The sequence below is a fragment of the Adelges cooleyi genome, unplaced genomic scaffold (assembly GCF_023614345.1).
Source record: "Adelges cooleyi isolate 19-005CV unplaced genomic scaffold, UGA_ACOO_1.1 ACOO_flye_CR_arks_rails_tigmint_CR_PRNA_528, whole genome shotgun sequence".
Lineage (NCBI taxonomy): Eukaryota > Metazoa > Arthropoda > Insecta > Hemiptera > Adelgidae > Adelges > Adelges cooleyi.
This window is the reverse complement of record NW_026096217.1, coordinates 24,918-43,697: the sequence shown is the minus strand read 5'-3', so window position 1 is coordinate 43,697 and position 18,780 is coordinate 24,918. Positions and strand designations below refer to the sequence as shown.

The 18,780-nt window shown below is 29.5% G+C and overlaps 2 protein-coding genes across 4 annotated transcripts; one reads left to right on the top strand and one right to left on the bottom strand.

Moving 5' to 3' along the window:
• The first annotated feature begins 1,083 nt into the window (after positions 1 to 1,083).
• LOC126842493 (E3 ubiquitin-protein ligase NRDP1-like) lies at positions 1,084 to 7,386 on the top strand. Its single transcript, XM_050579508.1, has 3 exons — positions 1,084 to 1,362; positions 1,879 to 2,160; positions 7,261 to 7,386. The coding sequence occupies exons 1-3, from the start codon at positions 1,198 to 1,200 to the stop codon at positions 7,384 to 7,386; spliced, it is 573 nt and encodes a 190-aa protein (XP_050435465.1). The 5' UTR covers positions 1,084 to 1,197.
• A 7,567-nt stretch (positions 7,387 to 14,953) lies between these two features.
• On the bottom strand, positions 14,954 to 18,294 carry LOC126842491 (uncharacterized). Of its 3 annotated transcripts, XM_050579506.1 has the most exons (10): positions 18,120 to 18,294; positions 17,917 to 18,043; positions 17,652 to 17,728; positions 17,359 to 17,572; positions 17,229 to 17,284; positions 16,885 to 17,047; positions 16,450 to 16,520; positions 15,736 to 15,904; positions 15,167 to 15,282; positions 14,954 to 15,102 (listed from the first exon to the last, which is right to left on the bottom strand). In XM_050579506.1, exons 1-10 carry the CDS (start codon positions 18,174 to 18,176, stop codon positions 15,097 to 15,099), a joined length of 1,056 nt encoding a protein of 351 aa, XP_050435463.1. In that variant the 5' UTR covers positions 18,177 to 18,294; the 3' UTR covers positions 14,954 to 15,096. The 3 variants fall into 3 exon arrangements, with proteins under 3 accessions (XP_050435463.1, XP_050435461.1, XP_050435462.1); XM_050579504.1 differs by lacking the exon at positions 14,954 to 15,102 and having other exon boundaries at positions 15,125 to 15,282; positions 18,120 to 18,293; XM_050579505.1 differs by lacking the exon at positions 14,954 to 15,102 and having other exon boundaries at positions 15,125 to 15,282; positions 18,114 to 18,157.
• Positions 18,295 to 18,780: the final 486 nt, after the last annotated feature.

The following is an 18,780-nucleotide window of genomic DNA, read 5'->3' as shown; positions in this document are numbered from 1 at the left end:
CAATGATTATATTAATGGTCATCTGTTTAAATTATTCCGTGGTACATTAAACACAATGCATAGTGTATTAAAATCTAATTTTATGAGAGAACATGAAGAATATATAGTATTTTTTTTTTCTTTTCTATATTGGAAATTCTCCATACACATTTTGGTTAGACCTATCAACTTCATTGAGATACCATACTCCATCCATTATACAGAATCTCCGATGCACAAAAACAGAACGACTATTTAGTATTTTTCCGTCCGTTAACTTAAAATAGATTTTTATTCAGTATTCCTTTTTGATAATTATTAACGTAAGATCGATAATTTTAGGCAATTAATATGGAAATTGACAGACCGCACTTTTCCGATTATTCAATACATGACCTAATGAAATGGGTATATTATTTTGAAAAAGTTAAAATTCAAAATTGTGGTTATTTGCTAACGTCGGCTGATGATTCTTTTACGGTAATATTAGTACAATACATCATTTTAAAAATATAAATATTAACCGTTGTTTTAATTTCAAGCATCAAGTTAAGAATGTATTGATTAAAAGAATGTGGTCAACTCAGCTTGTGGACGAACTTGTTGAAAAATATAATCTAAGTACCTGGCCATCTGGTATATCGAGCGAGGAAATATGTAATGATGAAAAGGAGAGACGTATAAAAAATTACAATTGTAGACGTATTCCGGGTTTCCTCAAAGGCAATCGAGAAGAAGCAGTAATCGTGTTAGCTGCTGATAATCTACATATGCCTGCTGATACGATCACTGAACCAGGATTTATGATGTTTTTAAATCCGGGAGCAATGTATTATAGTAATGATGATGAATTTAAATGTGCAAAAAATTGCTTTGATATAGTTGAAGTTCTTAGATGGGATTTATTGATAACATCACCTGACAATTCCCTTATGGTAATTTTATAATAAATTGAAATTATAAAAAATTAACCGTTGTTTTCGTTTAAAGGACAGCGTTGATCATCAATTGCTACGGCAAAATTGGCCCCGTAGTCATGTGGACGCAATCACTGGAAGATATAGTCAAAATAGCTGGCCATCTGGTATATCGGGCACACAACTACATGATGGCGAAAAGATAAGTCTATTAAAAAAATACATATGTAGACGTATTCCTAGTGTTCTCAGTTGTAATCAAGAAGAAGCAGTAATCGTGTTCGCTTTTGATAATACGCATATGCCTGCCGATATGATCGCTCATCCTGGATTTTTGATGGCATTCAAACCGGGAGCATTGTATTCTTTAGACTTTGATGAATTTAAAAGTGTGCCAGATACCTTGGAGCAAGTAGAAGTTCTTAGATGGGATTTGTTGATAATGTCGCCTGACAATGATTTATGGGTAATTATTGCATAAAATAACGAATTATAAAAAAAATTTAACCGTCGTTTTCGTTTAAAGGACCGCGTTGATTATCTACTGGGGAAAATAGATTTTCCATATCGACTTACGAGGGCTATTTTAGAAAGATATAATATAAATAGCTGGCCATCTGGTATATCGGGTACACAATTGCAATATACTGAAGAAAAGAAGATACTTTTAAAAAAATACATATGTAGACGTATTCCTAGTGTTCTCAGTTGTAATCAAGAAGAAGCAGTAATCGTGTTCGCTTTTGATAATACGCATATGCCTGCCGATATGATCGCTCATCCTGGATTTTTGGTGGCATTCAAACCGGGAGCATTGTATTCTTTAGACTTTGATGAATTTAAAAGTGTGCCAGATACCTTGGAGCAAGTAAAAGTTCTTAGATGGGATTTGTTGATAATGTCGCCTGACAATGATTTATGGGTAATTATTGCATAAAATAACGAATTATAAAAAAAATTTAACCGTCGTTTTCGTTTAAAGGACCGCGTTAATTATCTACTGGGGAAAATAGATTTTCCATATCGACTTACGAGGGCTATTTTAGAAAGATATAATATAAATAGCTGGCCATCTGGTATATCGGGTACACAATTGCAATATAATGAAGAAAAGAAGATACTTTTAAATAAATATATATGTAGGCGTATTCCGGGTGTTCTCAGTGATAATAAAGAAGAAGCGTTAATCGTGTTTGCTTCTGATAATACGCATATGCCTCCTGATATGATTGTTGAGCCAGGACTTTTGATGATATTCATTCCAGTAAAAATATGTTTAAGCAATGTTGTTGAGAACATTTTGCTATCACCATTTACGAGTCTTACTTTAAAATAATTTAATTTGTAATGCTTTAAATAATTTAAAAGTTTATTAATACTGTATACTATATGGTTTTATGTAATCTTCCATTAAATATAAATTAAAATCACATACATAATTTTAATATCACTATAAACAAATACTTTATCAGATATCTATATTTAAAACAACAGGTTTTTAAATAAAAACAATTATTTGTGGTATTTTAATCTACTCAATGTAAAGAGATAGGGATATGTTTTATTGTTTCAAATGTGTAAAATTAAATTATAATAATATATTCCGATAAAACACCCAACTTAATTATTATTCCAAAGATTTGTTTTATAAAAATGAATACCGTAATACAATATGTTAAATATAAAATGAATATAAAGTTTATTATTTTATGATATGTGATAAATTATAACATAGTAGTAAATTCTGCTGATAATGATGTAATTACCCTTTTTTGATAATTACATTTGAATAGTTCCAAATCAATAGTATTATTATTATTAAATTTAAGTAACTCTAAATATTATAAGGTAATATACTAAGTAAACAAAGTGTATACCTATTATGGTGTAAAACAAACCATGATGTTTGAGGCAAAAAACCGTTTAACTTCTAAAAAGCGATAATTTTATACTCCGATTTCTGAATATTTGTTTCACTAATATTTTCAGAATTTATAAAATTATGACTTTTTCACAATAATAATAATTTATTTTATAATGGTTCTATTTTGAATATTATTTGCTAAATTGAGTTTGGATTTACATCTGAACAGAAACTAATTAAGCGTCAGTTTGCAAAATTAGCTAAAAAACAATAAATATAAATTAATACAAAATATCCATTTATATGTGTATAAATAACATTATAATACCTACACAATTAAACGAGTATAGAGTAACATGCAATATAATTGACTAATGATAGCTTAGGTAAAGAAGTCTTTATTGCCTGTCGGATCCGATTTAAATAAAAACAAACAATTTTTTAGTTTTGAATCATAATTTAAAAAAAAAAATATATATCATTTCATTTGAAAATCAAAAGTTGATATCTATATTATCGATCTGGGAGGGGGGTACTGTACAATAAAATAATGGAAAATTGAGATCACTTAGAATAATAAAAATTCAAAAAAATAAAATTCAATTATTAATTAAACCCAATAAGATATTGAGGGGTTCAAGATAAGTGGATCACCCTGTATAATGTAAAGATGAAATTAAAAAGGAGGAATTTTACGAGGACCTAACGGAAATCTATAATAGTGCGCCTAGAAGTACGGTGAGGATTGTCATTGGTGAATTCAAAACTAAAATAGGGAGAGAGGTCTTGTTTATACCTACAATCGGCCTACATAACGTTCACGAGCAAAGCAATGATAATGGTCAGAGGGTAGAAGATTTCGCAAAATCAAAAATGATAACCATAAGTAGTGCATCTATCCCTCATAAAGATGTACACAAATATGAACGGACGTTTCCCGATGGCAACACTTACAACCAAATTGAGCACGTACATTAACATTGACAAAAGATTCAGATCTAGTATTTCCTACCGAAGAACGCAAGAGGTGCAAACAAGTTATATAGAGAAAAAAATGAAGTATCTGAATGACTTACTACGAAACACATAGCAAGATCACACACAAGAGTTCGATTTTTTTGTAATATTTAAAAGGTACCATAAGTTTAACTAACTAAGGAAACCATTGGATTTTATTTGATTTTTTACTACTCATACATAAAAATTGCACTTGAAATGTAATGTCAAAGATCACCTGGCATTTTTATGTACTAAAAAGGGTAAGAATGATAAACCAAAATATTATAAGTCTTCCCAAAATAAATTCATATCACAGAATTTGAATGAAAATGTAGATTAAAATGACATTATGTATAATTTTTCTGATACCTTTTTTTGTATAAGAAAACAACATAGTTCTCAAAATATATTTAAATCTTATACAATTAACCTATCAATTGAAAATACAAATTTTAGTTTTGAAATAGATACGGGGTCTAAGTACAGTGTTATATCAAAATATATATACAATTCTAACTTAAGTAATATAGTTTTATAAGACAATGATATTTCATTGTACGATTATTTAGGAAATTGGTAAATAGGTAGGTTTGACTTATTAATACTAAACACCAACGAAGTAGTTATTAATAATCAAGTAACCTAAATAAAAAACGAGAGTAAAAGAGACTTAAATTTAGATGGTGTGTTAGTTAAAGATTATACAAAAACATGTGAAAATTGGCTGAAAGATAAAATTGCTGATAATATTAGTCATAACACTCATAAAGTAGTTTTAAATGATAGTTCTGAATGGATAAGGCACAATAATCAGATATGGCCACAAGGTCAAAAAGAAAATGGGTTATCTCCCGCTTCTAATTATTCAGACACGCCTTGTGTTGACCAAACAAACTCGGATTCTTTTGAAACTAATGTACCAATAAATACTACAAGCAAAAATCTCCAAGATCCGTTAGGATTAAAAAACCTATTCAGTGCTTTTTTCCTTGTGAGTATAAATAAGTATGTTACTGTTCCACACATCACCATTGTGCATTTTCTAACAGACAGTGCTACAACCCAATACCGGAACAAAACAATATTTTATCTGACTGCCAATGCCCTTCAGCATTCAATTGACGTTTCATTATGTACCTGGAATTAAACGGAAGCGTGTCATGGAAAAGGTGTTCCAGATGGTATTGGAGGTTGCCTAAAGAGGACAGCTGATCGAGTTGTCACTCAAGGTGAAGACAATGATTGTTTTGAAAGCTTTGTAAAGGTCTTAAAAGAGAATGTCAGGAAAGTAGAAATAATTTTGGTTCATGAGCATAACATTCGACCAATGAAAAATAGTTTACCTTCAGAAATTCCTTCTTTTAAAGGTACTTTTAAAGTACATCAGGCTGTTACATAAAAGAGTACGCCAATAATTTAATAATGAGAAAACTGAAACAACTTAGATTTATCTTTTCTCAATCTTTATATTTGTGACAATTTTTTTTTGGGACACCATACTGTTTCCTAGTTAAAAATAATTAATAATAATACTAATTTATGTTCTTAAACCTTAAGTCAGTATTAAATAGCGTATAAGTTAATTCAGATAAATTTAAGATAAAATAATTCATTTAATTTGTAATCGTTAGTATTCATGTTTTTTAAATTTAAGTCATTGTTAAAATAATTTGATAAAGTAACTTTGTTATCTTGTGAATAAATGAATAAGCCCTCAAGAATTTTTGCTATATAGTTTTAAGTTACAACTGTTGTTGATGTTAATTTGTTTGACAAAATGCATATAAATGTGGTCATATGCATATTTTTTTCATTATTTCTCTTTCCCTACATCAACCCTTACGTCCTAAATTTTGAAAATTTCAATAAAATTTAAAATTTAATATCTTCAAAAATATTAATGATTATGTGTGCACACTTCATGAGGCTACAAAAGGTCTGTACAGATAAGTAATTGACAAAAAAAAAACGAAAATTCAGTTTTTATTGTTGGAAAAAAGCGAAGCTTGAAATAACCAACAAATATATATGGTGGAATTGTCCTCCATACGCGAGTGCTACACCGGCACAATTTTTAATTCGTCTAATTTTGGGTATTACAATAAACGTCAGCGAATATTATTATTTATATTAATCTAATTGTGTTTTACTTTCATACTTAAGTATAACAATGGGAATTATATAAAATACTTTATTTATATATGAAATATCATACGATATAACTATTATAGTAAAAAACGAAATATAGTAAAATAGGTCGAAATAAAAATAATATATCAAATATTGAGAAGCAGTTAACCTGCATGTGTAGATACATATTTTTTTTAAATAAAATCTAATAAAGTAAATTATCAAGGTTGACATCATGTATAAGCTACACATGTTTTCCGTTGTTGTATTGTTTGTTACAAAACAAAAGCAACTCATGTTAAGCCAACTGTAAAATAACACGTATCGAATAACACCCATAGAATCTAGAAAACAATATTATTGCACAAAGATTGAAATGAGCATTTTTTATTACCAACAAAGTATTATATACCAACTACACGTTAACGAAAATTGAATGTAAAACGTTTTGTGAAGTATAAGTGCGTCGTCTCCTGTTCAAGTGAAAATACTAAACGTTTAATAAGATTGCGCCATAAAGCTAAGAAGCCACTTTTATAGTAGAAATGTATTTGCGCCCAGTATGGCTGGTCTTAACGATTGCGATGCTTATGATTCAAAAAGGGTGTTGCTGGTTTGTATGCAAGCGTCAAATATATGCTCATAATACTTCGTTCGTACATTATAGTAAGTTGATGAAATTAGATACGGGATACTCTATCGCAGAAAAACCAAACATATCAAAAGATGAGGCTGATGAATACCCAGGAAAAGTTCGGCACGCGATAGACGAATTATACCATCAAATATTCTGTTGTTACATGTTCGACATACTTTCTTATATGGATTTACTTGGGCAGCTTTTTTCAGAAAACGGTAAAAACGAGTTGGCTGAACTAATAAAACTCAAACAGCACAAAGTTGTTTTTCTCAGCGATAATATCGTTAAAATGATGAACGTTCTGTACAATTTCGGTAGGTTGGACGATATAAGTCTCATATGGATGGTTTGTACGTTTGTGACATATTTAAGATCGATGAAGGAGAATGAAATATTAGGCAGGCGGCAAAATATTCTAAATGAACACCATACTGTTCATCAGCGACATGCGCACATACTCAAGAACCAAAAATGCAAGACGCAGAATGAGTCTTATAATGCTCAAATTGGCACATCACAGTTTTACCATCCTTTTGAATCACTCAGTTTGAATCGAAAACATAATATAGTTGACCTTATAAAAACCCTAGAAAAATCATTTGAGAATAAATACCAAAATGTTCAAAAACTCATAGAAATCGACGAAACTTGTCGTGTTTACTTTAGAACCGGTCACTTACATTTGGGTCAGGTTTTGGAATTTGAGGAAATTACGAGACGTTTGTTTGTAGACTTTGCAGAGGTACCTGAATGGGAAAGCATGTTGTCTGGTATGCGAAATGTTTTTGAAAAAGAACATTATGACTCGCTTCAGGATTTCATCGAAACCGCGGCAAAATCCCAAAGACTGTTTATGAATTTAGTAAAATTCATATTGTTGAAGAACGTTTGGAATTACCTAACATTGTATAATTTGTCGGTGCCTCCATCTGACGACAAAAAAAAACCACTCCAACTATCGCTGCCGTGGAACAATCGAGAGCATAAGGCGATAGCAGTACATATTGAAGCAGTTATTGGTTTTTTTAACTTAAAAGACGATTTCATATTGATATTCCTCAAATATCTGCTTACAATGCCAGTAAAGTTTTTCACTAATGTGCAATTCAATAAAACAGTAAAAGAACGCCTCTTCAGATATATGGATGAAATTTATTCACAAGTATTCGGTTGTGAAACAAAACTTGCAAGGCCCTCCGAACTCATCTCCACGCAATACATAATTGATCTACATACGATTATCTACATAACAGGAAGAACTGATAGTATGATAAACTTAATGCCTTCCAATGATAACCTAAAAGGATACAGTATTTATAAAAGTAATTTGAGCATTTATATGTTTTATTACATGACGGCTCACTACTATTTTCAATTGCGTTGTGAAATAGATTTTAATGTCATTCAATCGTTTAACAATTTCTCAGATGATTTTTTGGGAGGTGCAAGTTATTGAATTCTTATGTAAACTGTCGTGTGTTTTTTTGTTTATGTAAGCAATGTTTGATATTGTATTGTTTTACACTCTAAATTTATTCTAAAACTTTATTATCTATAAATCCACTCACTTGACTTTTAAATGTCGATATTTATGCATGTTAAATATGTGACTTTGAAATATAACAACTATTATGCATTTTTAGTTTTAATCCATTTACCAATATCCTTTCTATATCTGCCTATCTGCCATATATAATATGTATTCTACTGGAACGTACCTACTGTCGAAAAAGTAGTCTGATGAATAGCAAGTTATTCAGTCCAAATTAACAAATATGTATAATTAGGTTACAAGAGCAAATACAGTTGCTAGTAGTCAAACTTTACGAACCAAAACATCCATTAAAATAATCATGGGCATTAACTACATAGATAATTTGATGTATAAAGAAAAACACATTTCCCAAATTAAAATAATGGAAGAGTTATGTTTCGGAAAATTTAAAAACCAATTACGCAAAGAAGTAACTTAAATTAAACAACTATTATCAATGTTCATATCTCTAAAGCTATGCTAATAGAATGCATATACTAACAGATTACTACTACAACCTTATGTTAAGCCAAAAGAAAAAAAAACCATATTCAAACCATATTATTATGTTGCAAGAGACATAAAAAACTTCAATTTAATCAAATTGGCTCACAAACTTATATTATGTACCTATTTATTTATTAAATAGGTACATAATATTATAACATTAAGTATTTTGTTTTGATGCTTATGTCGGTACCTATTCAAATGTTTGAACTATTTTCTTGCATAGCCATAGTTGCCTGATATTTAAACAATTAGCAATTTGTATTTTTGTTTACATTTAGATACCGTGTTATTCTATTAAATTGTCCTAATGTAAACATTTATAATTATTACTTAATATTATAATTTATATTTAATTTGATAGTATAGAAAATGTAAAAAGAATACTAATTTCTTAACAGCGACAAATTAAAGAATGAAGACGAATTAAATAAATATTTTAAGACATTGGAAAGTATGTACACAATAATTAAAATATGTCCACAAAAATACAAGACATCCGTTGTCAAAAAACATTTGCTTAAGTATAATTATTGGATTTTATACACAATTTGTATTTGCTATAATATGTGTAATAACATGGTAGTTGGTACAATCTTGCACTGAATTTAAAAAATACAAAAACACCAATAATAAATCAACACATGGCGAACAAAACAACTTGTTTTCCATAAAAAAAAGTAGAACTATAAAAATTGTATTTGTAAAACCCATCCTTGCCCTTTACTTAAAAATCTAAAAAATGTACTACGCTAACAGCTATTTGTCTTTTGTCAATATTATCAGAACGCATATAACACAAGTTTTATTTAAAATTAATAATGTTAAAACCTTAATTAAAACTATTAGTGTCCTTATATAATATGTAATATGTATAGATAAAATCACTTTTAGATAAACACTTCGAAGCGTATCTGTAGATACATATAAAATCACTGTCAATAATAAATTCAGAAGTTTCAGAAGCTAAAAAATTGTTATTCTTTTCCTGTGTCTGCCGAGGAGTCTCTTTTCTTGTGATTGGCATTTGAATGTTTCTCTTAACGGTATTGTCTTCTTCATTTATCATTATGTAGCCTTATGTTCCAAACATATTATAACTATTAGGATAGTCAATTTCTAAGAAGCCCGGATTCATGAAATTTTAGCTTCGATGCAGAGCAAAAAATACACATAGCAGGCAATCCCATAGTGGAAATTAAAGGCGAAACGAAAGGAATATTGTTATTACCATAAATACAGGGGATGACAGACCGCATCTCAAGAGTTATGAACAAATTAAAAATAAAAACTATTTTTAAACCAAACATGATAGTTGGATCTCTATTCCGAAGCCCAAAAGACAAAATCCCGGAAATGTTAACACGGGGGGTGTATGAAATACCATGGTCATGCGGCAAATCGTACATTGGGCAAACACTGGAAGGGCAATAGTGGTGCGAATAAAGCAGCAAGAAAAATATGTTGATTTTAATAGGAAGTGAAAATCTGCAGTAGCCGAACACGCAGCGAATAAAGGGCATTCCATTCAGTTTGACCAAGTTAAAATACTAGATAAAGAGTGTAACTTTGGAAAAAGAATGTTCAATGAGGCTATAGAGATCGAAAAGTGCCCACATAACTTCAACAGAGAATACGGTTGGAAAATTGACCCAGATATATCGGAAAATCATTCAAGTGAAATCTATGAATTCTGTACTGTTGTTTGTGTTTTTGAAATGAATGCTTAGTATAGACCTCTTAGGCCATCAGGTTTTAAGTCGTTTTCAAACTTTTCCATAAAACCGTTTACACTGAAATCTGAATACCATATATTTATTTAAGCTGACATACTTATTATACACACGTAAATGTGTTAAACGGCTATATATTGTTACTGTTTGGTTAATAAATGCATATATGAGCATTCGTACTAGTTCAATACTAAAACAGTTTTTCGTACATTACCATATTTAGCGTTATAGCGTTAAACATTTTGTGGAGATCGAGTAAAGTTGAAACATCTGTTTAGTTAATAAGTTTTTTAATCGGTTTGGTTTTTCACTACTGCATAACAATGCACGTTGTCATACATCGGTCAATTGTGACATTTTACCTGTGTTGGAATTTGGTGAATTCCCATCCACCTGTATCTACAAACAAGGTAAAAATAAAGTAACAATTTTTAAAAACTCCAAACCGTGTGATTTGTTTGTTCTACTTATTTACTACACCGTTACATATGTATTCGACACCCTTAAAAGTAAAATAATGGCTTAGTTTTTTAATTTTAAGAGAACATCCATCAATTTTCACATTATCCCTGTGTTGAAATTAGGATAACGCCAATTTTTTTAAATTTTCAAACGAAGTGAATTTTTTTCCTACTTATTTACAATACCATTAAATCATCTTACTTTGCGCTGAACCCACTGTAATGGCTTTTAAGAGGGAGGGGTAAAATAAAAAATAAATCACTTCTAGACAATTTAAATTTGGGGCATTGTTCAAGTAAATGGTCATCTGTTTAAAATATTCCTTGTTAAACACAATGTACAGAGTGTCTCAAAAAAAAATGGTGGGGTTTAAAACAGCTGTAGTTTGTGAAGTATTCGATCTACATTGTTCTGGTAGGGCTTGAATGAAAAAGAGAGTTGTCCAGTTTTGTATTGCTGGTGGTCGTCCAGGTTTCGCATCCATAAAGTGTGCATCTCCCTGTTTCAGACATGTCTTTACATAAAATGCTTCGGACACTGTATTCTCTATTCTTACATGATACTTGGTATTCTCTATACACATTTTGGTTGGACCTAACAATTACTTTGGGATCCTAACTACATCCATTATACAGAATCGCCCGATGCACAAGAACAGGACGACTAATTAAAATATTTTTTTTTCGTCTGTTAACTTAAAATTGGTATTTACTCAGTATTTATTTTTGATAATTATATACGTACACTTATTATTTTTAGACCATTGAAATAAAAAAAGACAGACTGGACAGTTCCGATTATTCAAGACATGACCTATTGCATTGGGTATTATTTTTTGAAGGAGTTGAAATTCAAAATTGTGGTTATTTGTTAAAGTCGGCTGACGTTTCCTTTCCGGTAATTTGTTGTATAAAGTTCTTTAAAAAAAAAACAATACTTACCGTTGTTATAATTTTAAGCAACAAGTTAAGGATTTATTGATTAAAAGAATGTGGTCAACTCAGCTTGTAGACGAACTTGTTGAAAAATATAACCTGGCCATCTGGTATATCGAGCGAGGAAATATGTAATGATGAAAAGGAGAGACGTATAAAAAATTACAATTGTAGGCGTATTCCGGGTTTTCTCAAAGGCAATCGTGAAGAAGCAGTAATCGTGTTAGCTATTGATAATCCGCATATGCCTGCTGATACGATCGCTGAACCGGGATTTTTGATGTTTCTAAATCCGGGAGCATTGCACTACAATGTTGATAATCAATTTTTCGGTGTAGAAAGATGCTTCGATATAGTAGAAGTTCTTAGATGGGATTTATTGATAACATCACCTGACAATTCCCTTATGGTAATTTTTTAATAAAATAAAATTGTACAAAATTAACCGTTGTTTTCATTTGAAAGGAAAGCGCTGATCATCAATTGTTACGGAAAAGTTGGTCCCGCGGAAGTGTGGACGCTATTACTGGAAGATATAGTAAAAGTAGTTGGCCATCTGGTATTTACCACGAGGTAATATGTAATTGGGAAAATGAGAGACCTGTCAATAATGACAATTTTAGAGGTATTCTGGGGTTTCTCACTTGCAATCGAGACGCAATGGGAAGTCTATTAAAAAAATACATATGTAGACGTATTCCGAGTGTTCTCAGTGGTAATCAAGAAGAAGCAGTAATCGTGTTCGCTGCTGATAATACGCATATGCCTGCTGATATGATCGCTTATCCAGGATTTTTGATGGTATTCAAACCGGGAGCATTGTATTCTAAAGATTTTAATGAATTTCAAAGTGTGCCGGATACCTTGGAACTGGTAGAAGTTGTTAGATGGGATTTATTGCTAATGTCGCCTAACAAATATTTATGGGTAATTATTGCATAAAATAACGAATTATAAAAAAAAAATTAACCGTCGTTTTCGTTTAAAGGACCGCGTTGATTATCTACTGGGGGAAATAGATTTTTCATATCGACTTACGAGGGCTATTTTAGAAAGATATAATATAAATAGCTGGCCATCTGGCATATCGGGTACACAATTGCAATATATTGAAGAAAAGAAGATACTTTAAAGTAAATATATATGTAGGCGTATAATAATACGCATATGCCTCCTGATATGATTGTTGAGCCAGGATTTTTGATGATATTCAATCCAGTAAAAATATATTCAAGCAATGTTGTTGAGAACATTTTGGTATCACCTCTTACGAGTCTTACTTTAAAATAATTTGATTTATAATGCTTTAAATAATTTAAAAGGTTATTATAACTGTATACTGTATCGTTTTAAGTAATCTTCCATTTAATATAAAGTAAAATCACATACATAATTTTAAAATCATTATTTTTTCTTATTAAAAAAAAAAAAAAACTTACCTCATTCGTTGTAAAATAAATACTTTATCATATACCCGAATTTAAAACAACAAGTTTTTAAATAAAAACAATTATTCGTGGTTTTTAACCTACTCAATGTAAAGAGGTAGGGATATGTATTTTCATTATTGTTTTAAATGTGTAATTTTTTATCATTGTGTAAAATTAAAATATATTAATATATTCCGATAAAACATCCAACTAAATTACTTTTTTGTTACTTATATATGAATAGTTTCAAATCAATTGTATTATTACTATTAAATTTAAGTAACCCTAAATATTTTAAGGTAATATACTATTTAACCAAAGTGTTGGTACTTTATTATGGTATAAAACAAACCAGTATGTTTGGGACAAAAACAGTTAAACTACTAAAAGGCGCTAATTTTATATCCTGATTTCTGAATATTGGTTTTTTTACTAATATCTTATTCAATTAGAATTTATAAAGCTATTTATTTTTCACAAAAATAATCATAATTAATTATATAATGATTCTATTATTTATATGATTTGCTAGAAAGGGTTTGGATTTACATCTGAAGAGAAACTATTTATTAAGCGTCAGTTTGCAAAATTAGCTAAAAAACAATACAATATAGATTAACATAAAATATCCATTTATATGTGTATAAAATAACATTATAATACCTACACAATTAAACGAGTTTAGAGTAACGTGCAATATAATTGACTTGTGATAGCTTAGGTAAAGAAGTCTCTATTGCCTGTTGGGTCCGATTTAAATAAACTCTTTAGCTCACTTCTTATAATGTTATACCATGTAATTAAATATTGCCTTGCGGCAGCTGAGGTTTCCACTGAGCCTCGCCATGCCTCCAAAATAATATCTTTTAACTTGTTATTTCCAAGAAGATCAAAGACGGCGTCTGTAATAGACAGTTTTCTTTTTTTCCATTGAGGTCAGATTCTAATGATTTTACAATGACGCTAGTAATTACAAATCATAACCGATGTAATTTATTTAACCAATAATTAAAATAAACTGGCCAGTTTTTTTGATTATATCATTCTAAAATAGCCCCACTAAAGTCTATATGGACATTTTCTTACAAGTAATAGAAAATCAACGCGTCCAACGCGGTTCAACGCTAGTAAGTTATCCAATTAAAAAGAATTTATGCATCAAAAATTATAGTTTTAAAAATAATTTATATTATACTATCTATTATTCGGTAAATGTGTTAAAAGTAACTGATGAGTTCAATTGTCTCACAGTATACTTGAAAACTCGTCTATTACAAAGTAAACTTGGTTAACCTCTCCCAGAATTGTCGTTTATTTGGGGACGGATACACGAGAAATTAGAATATATTGAAAACTATTATCATGTATGTATATGTATTTGTGGCCACTGGCCTCGTTTAAGTTTGCATTAGGAATACAAAATAATGCATAAGGAATGCATTGGAAATTTATGGATTATGATGTTTTCTTTAATTTTAATTGGTGGATATTTGTTTTGCTTTTAGTTTATTTTGTGGGTAAAAATGTATACTTTATTGATTATGATAATAACAGTTATTATAATTTTGGAAGTTTATATTCATGGTGTTACTATTCCTAAAATATTGTAATATAAATTCTAAATTTTAGTACCCATATTTTTATACCGTTTTCGAAAAACATATTAACTGTTTTTATTTTGCTTGCCTAGGATAGAAAATTATAGTAATTACGAAAAAAAATATCATTTTTACGGTATTACATTATATTATGATTAATTATTATTTCATGAATTGACAAAAAAAAAATAACATCTTATATTAATATGAGTTGATATCGCTGTCTATTCGTTTAAAGAATAAACTAAAATATATATGTAAAATTATACAGCTTTGAAAATAATCTTAAAACATCAAATTTGAAACTGATTACCCATAATTAAAGCACTCTTAAAAAATATTCGTATGTAATACAATTAATATAACATTTAATTCTGTAAAAACATTTAATTTTGTTCAGCGTTCTTTTTTTACAATCCTCTTTCTCAGCGTTTTTACCTCATGCTCCTCTTTTTTAGAGTCCATTCGCTCATGCTCTGTCTTTTCAGCGTTCATTCGCTCATGCTGCGTAAATTCCATCCTACAGTACTCTGCAATGTTCAAATGTTGGTCTCCTAAAAATTGCAATATTTTTAGTATAGTATTTTTATAAGTAAAGTTTTTTATTTGGTGTCTGCTCCAACATTTTGATTACTATAATATCATAATTATTGTTGAAACATCTTTCAACTTTGTATAACTGTGAAATCACTACTTTTCCACCGCGTCTAAATCTTGAAAATGACTAAAAATGTGTTTTTTTTAATGAAGATACGCCTTTTTTTCTTTTAAAAATCGTTAGTATGATATTTTTGTTTATCGTGATAAAATCTTCGATTCAATAACCTTTGCTTATGTAGATATTAACCACGGCGGTTTCTCGGGATTTATTTTATTAATACCAACTGTTAAAATATCTTCACATGTAAAAACGGTCTGAACCTACTCTATGCTCATTCCCCACTACGTATGGTAGTAATTTAATAAAGTTAACCACATTTTGTTAACGCTATAATTTGCAATATTACTATCGATATCGAAGTCTTCAAAAATAGTGTCAACGTCTTCGTCCTGGTAGTGACGTTCTTCAATTCCTTTTAGTTCTCCCTTATCGATTAAACCGTTTTTGTTGACGTCATATTTAGAGAAACTCCATAAAACATCTCTAACTGAATCGGTTGAATATACGGGTCCATTCTGAAAAATTTAAAAAGTACCTTTTTCGATTATGTGTTGCACAAGAGAATGGTACCCATTGATTATATTTTGAAGTGTGATAACATGGTTTGTGCGAATGAAATATACCCTATAGGGGCAAGTGCTATGATGTATTGAGTTTACCGAATTTTCATAGAAAAATAGCATATTATCTGTGGCAATTTTTCGGTAGATTTAATATTAGTTTATGTATACATCTTTATTGTTTATATTGTTTTGATATTTTTTAAATAAATTATTAAAAATTAGTTGAATTCATCGACCCTAGCTTTCATTCGAGGAAAACAATACAACTGATAAAATGTGTGATGTTTTTCTATAGAAATAACTGAGGCAGTTTAACAACAAAAAACTAAAACCAATAAATAATCCTCATTGATCGATTATTGAGTGTACATCATTTAAGCTCAAAATTTGAACTTAATGGAAAAATTTCCTATAATTTACTTCTTTAATAAATGGGTGAGTGCGTCTTCAAAATAGCATATTAAAGAAAATAGTTAAAAAAAAAAAAACAATAATACTTCTTGGTTGGCCTCTTTGTTGTATTCTGCTGAAACAAGCAACAGCTCTTTCAGTTGAAAAGGAGCCGTTCCTGTAATCAAATTAGAGTTACATTTTTCTTTAATTAAAAAATATTCATAGAATCAGTCGGGAAATATTTTTTTCAACAAAAATAAAAAATAGAAAATATTTTGATTAAATTGCAATCATTTCGTTAATAATGAGTGAAAAATCACAAATGAAAACAGTAACATTAAAACTCTATAAATAAAAATGTAATTTGTTTGTTATTCATAGATGACAAATTATCTTAATTGATTTCAAAATTGATAAATCACATATTGAAAATAATATTGATAACGAATAATTCGAATCAAAAAACTAGTGTTCATAAATTTGTTCATTAAAAATAGGATAAGAATAAGTAAATAATAATATCAAAAATGTGTTCTTACGTATGGAATCAAAAACCAAAAGGCCTTCGTGTTCTTGTTTAACTATAGATAAGTTTTTGAAGAATTTTGCTATTTCAACAGGGTCAATGTAATCGCCAGCTATTTTGTGACTCTTATATAAATTGATGAGTTCCAGAATTCGTTTTTTGTTCAGACCTTTGCCCTATGTACAAGTATTTAAATCATGTAGATATTAAGTTTACTAATAGAGTTACTTTTTTTTTAAACGCTACAATGCGCTAAAATTATAAGACATATTTTTCTTAGACATGTTCAAACACCATGTCAGGCAAAATCATAGTTTTGTGTATTTTTTCGAGCCTTTAACGAAATCATATTCTTACTTTTGGTTTTACTTTCAAAAAGACCTCTAAGAATTTTGGGGCATTAGTTGTTTCACCTGTTAAAATTAATTTAAATTATCAACCTAAGAAAAATAATTAAAAGTTTCCTTAACTCAATTTAATACGGTACTCAATATATGTAGAACCGAGACTGCAATTGAATCTTGTATCAAAATAATAAAAATGTTATCTATTTCTTCAACTAATTTTTTTTCGACTTCTTGTTCTAGATTTAAAGCGCCAATGACGTTTTTTACTTCGTTGTAGTTAAGTAGTCCGCTGTGATCGTATTTTTTAAGCAAGCCCACGTAAAGTTTTACTTCGTATGTCGATAAACTTTGTAGCTATGTAAAAAAACATGTATGGAAATAAGAAAATCCGATTAATTTAAAATTGTTCAGTTATTTTTTTTTTCGTTATTACCTTCGGGTTATCATTAATCTTATCGTTACTGGCCAGAAATACCAAAAGATCTTGTACTTTTTCAGCTCCATTCCTATCTATAGTTAAAAAGAAAAACGTTATAAGCAATTTTCAATCGAGCCAGCCAAGACGAGAGTGTAAAATTGAAAAATTGTTAAATACTGGAGGATATTGTTTTACAGTTTTTGTGTTTAAGGGGGAGGGTAGGGGTAACACTTGATTACAACCGACACGTTTAAAACCTGTTCAAAAGGTACTTCATTACCTCTTTTGTGTTCAAAATCTAAATTATATTCCCTGCATAGTGCTGAGGTAATTAAGTCTATGCGGTTATTGTGTCTTTTGAATGTGTTTACAATGTTTTTGACTTGATCTTCATTGAGTCCCATGCTCTATAAAGTATTATAAGTACAATCATAATATTAAATAGTATTAACTATAGACATTTTTAGTATTATGTACTTTTACCTGTGTGGCGGTCATGAAGTATAATGTGCAGAGAATAACAGCACATTTGAAATGCATAATGGTTGTTTTTTTTTTCAAACCCCTTGTTGAACCAGAAGAAAATCTTTGATACAGAAGCCGGATGAACACTGAAATGCGATTCGACTCGAGGTAACTACGATGCGATTGATTAAAACAATATGAGTACAGATTTGAACAATTTGGTAGGTAATCGTTTTTCGTTTAATTTTATTTACATAATTTATACTTAACGATTGGTTTTACAGTTGTAAAAACAGGTGTAATCAACAAAAAGTACTGCTTATTTACTTATGTAAAATAAAACCGCAATATGGTGGTTCTATGTGGCAATATGTGGTATAACAAAAATAATTTTTATACACTATATTATTATTATGCAATTAAGTACATTTATTCAAAGATGAAAAAAGCCTTTTATAATTTGTATAGTCACCCAACTTGTACATACAAGTATTGTTATTTTTTGAATATTTAAAACGACAATAAAAAATATGTAAATTGAAATATCTGTGTACACATATTATAAAAAAGTATGTTTATTGCGAGAATATTGTCAACCTGTGATTTATAAAAAATTATATTTGAAGGCAATGTCATAACAAAGTAGTGCAAATTGCAAATTTAAAAATGCCAGTACAGT

Bases quoted from the DNA above. Each gene is read 5' to 3' on its own strand.
- LOC126842493 (XM_050579508.1), top strand. From the start codon at position 1,198: ATGCCTGCCGATATGATCGCTCATCCTGGATTTTTGATGGCATTCAAA. The intron at 1,363-1,878 runs GTAATTATTGCA...TTTCGTTTAAAG, and splicing joins CGCCTGACAATGATTTATGG to GACCGCGTTAATTATCTACT. The intron at 2,161-7,260 runs GTAAAAATATGT...GTTTGTTTGTAG, and splicing joins TTTTGATGATATTCATTCCA to ACTTTGCAGAGGTACCTGAA.
- LOC126842491 (XM_050579504.1), bottom strand. From the start codon at position 18,176: ATGCATTTCAAATGTGCTGTTATTCTCTGCACATTATACTTCATGACC. The intron at 18,044-18,119 runs GTAAAAGTACAT...AATACTTTATAG, and splicing joins ACTTCATGACCGCCACACAG to AGCATGGGACTCAATGAAGA. The intron at 16,521-16,884 runs GTAAGAACACAT...ATTTGATTACAG, and splicing joins TTTGGTTTTTGATTCCATAC to GAACGGCTCCTTTTCAACTG.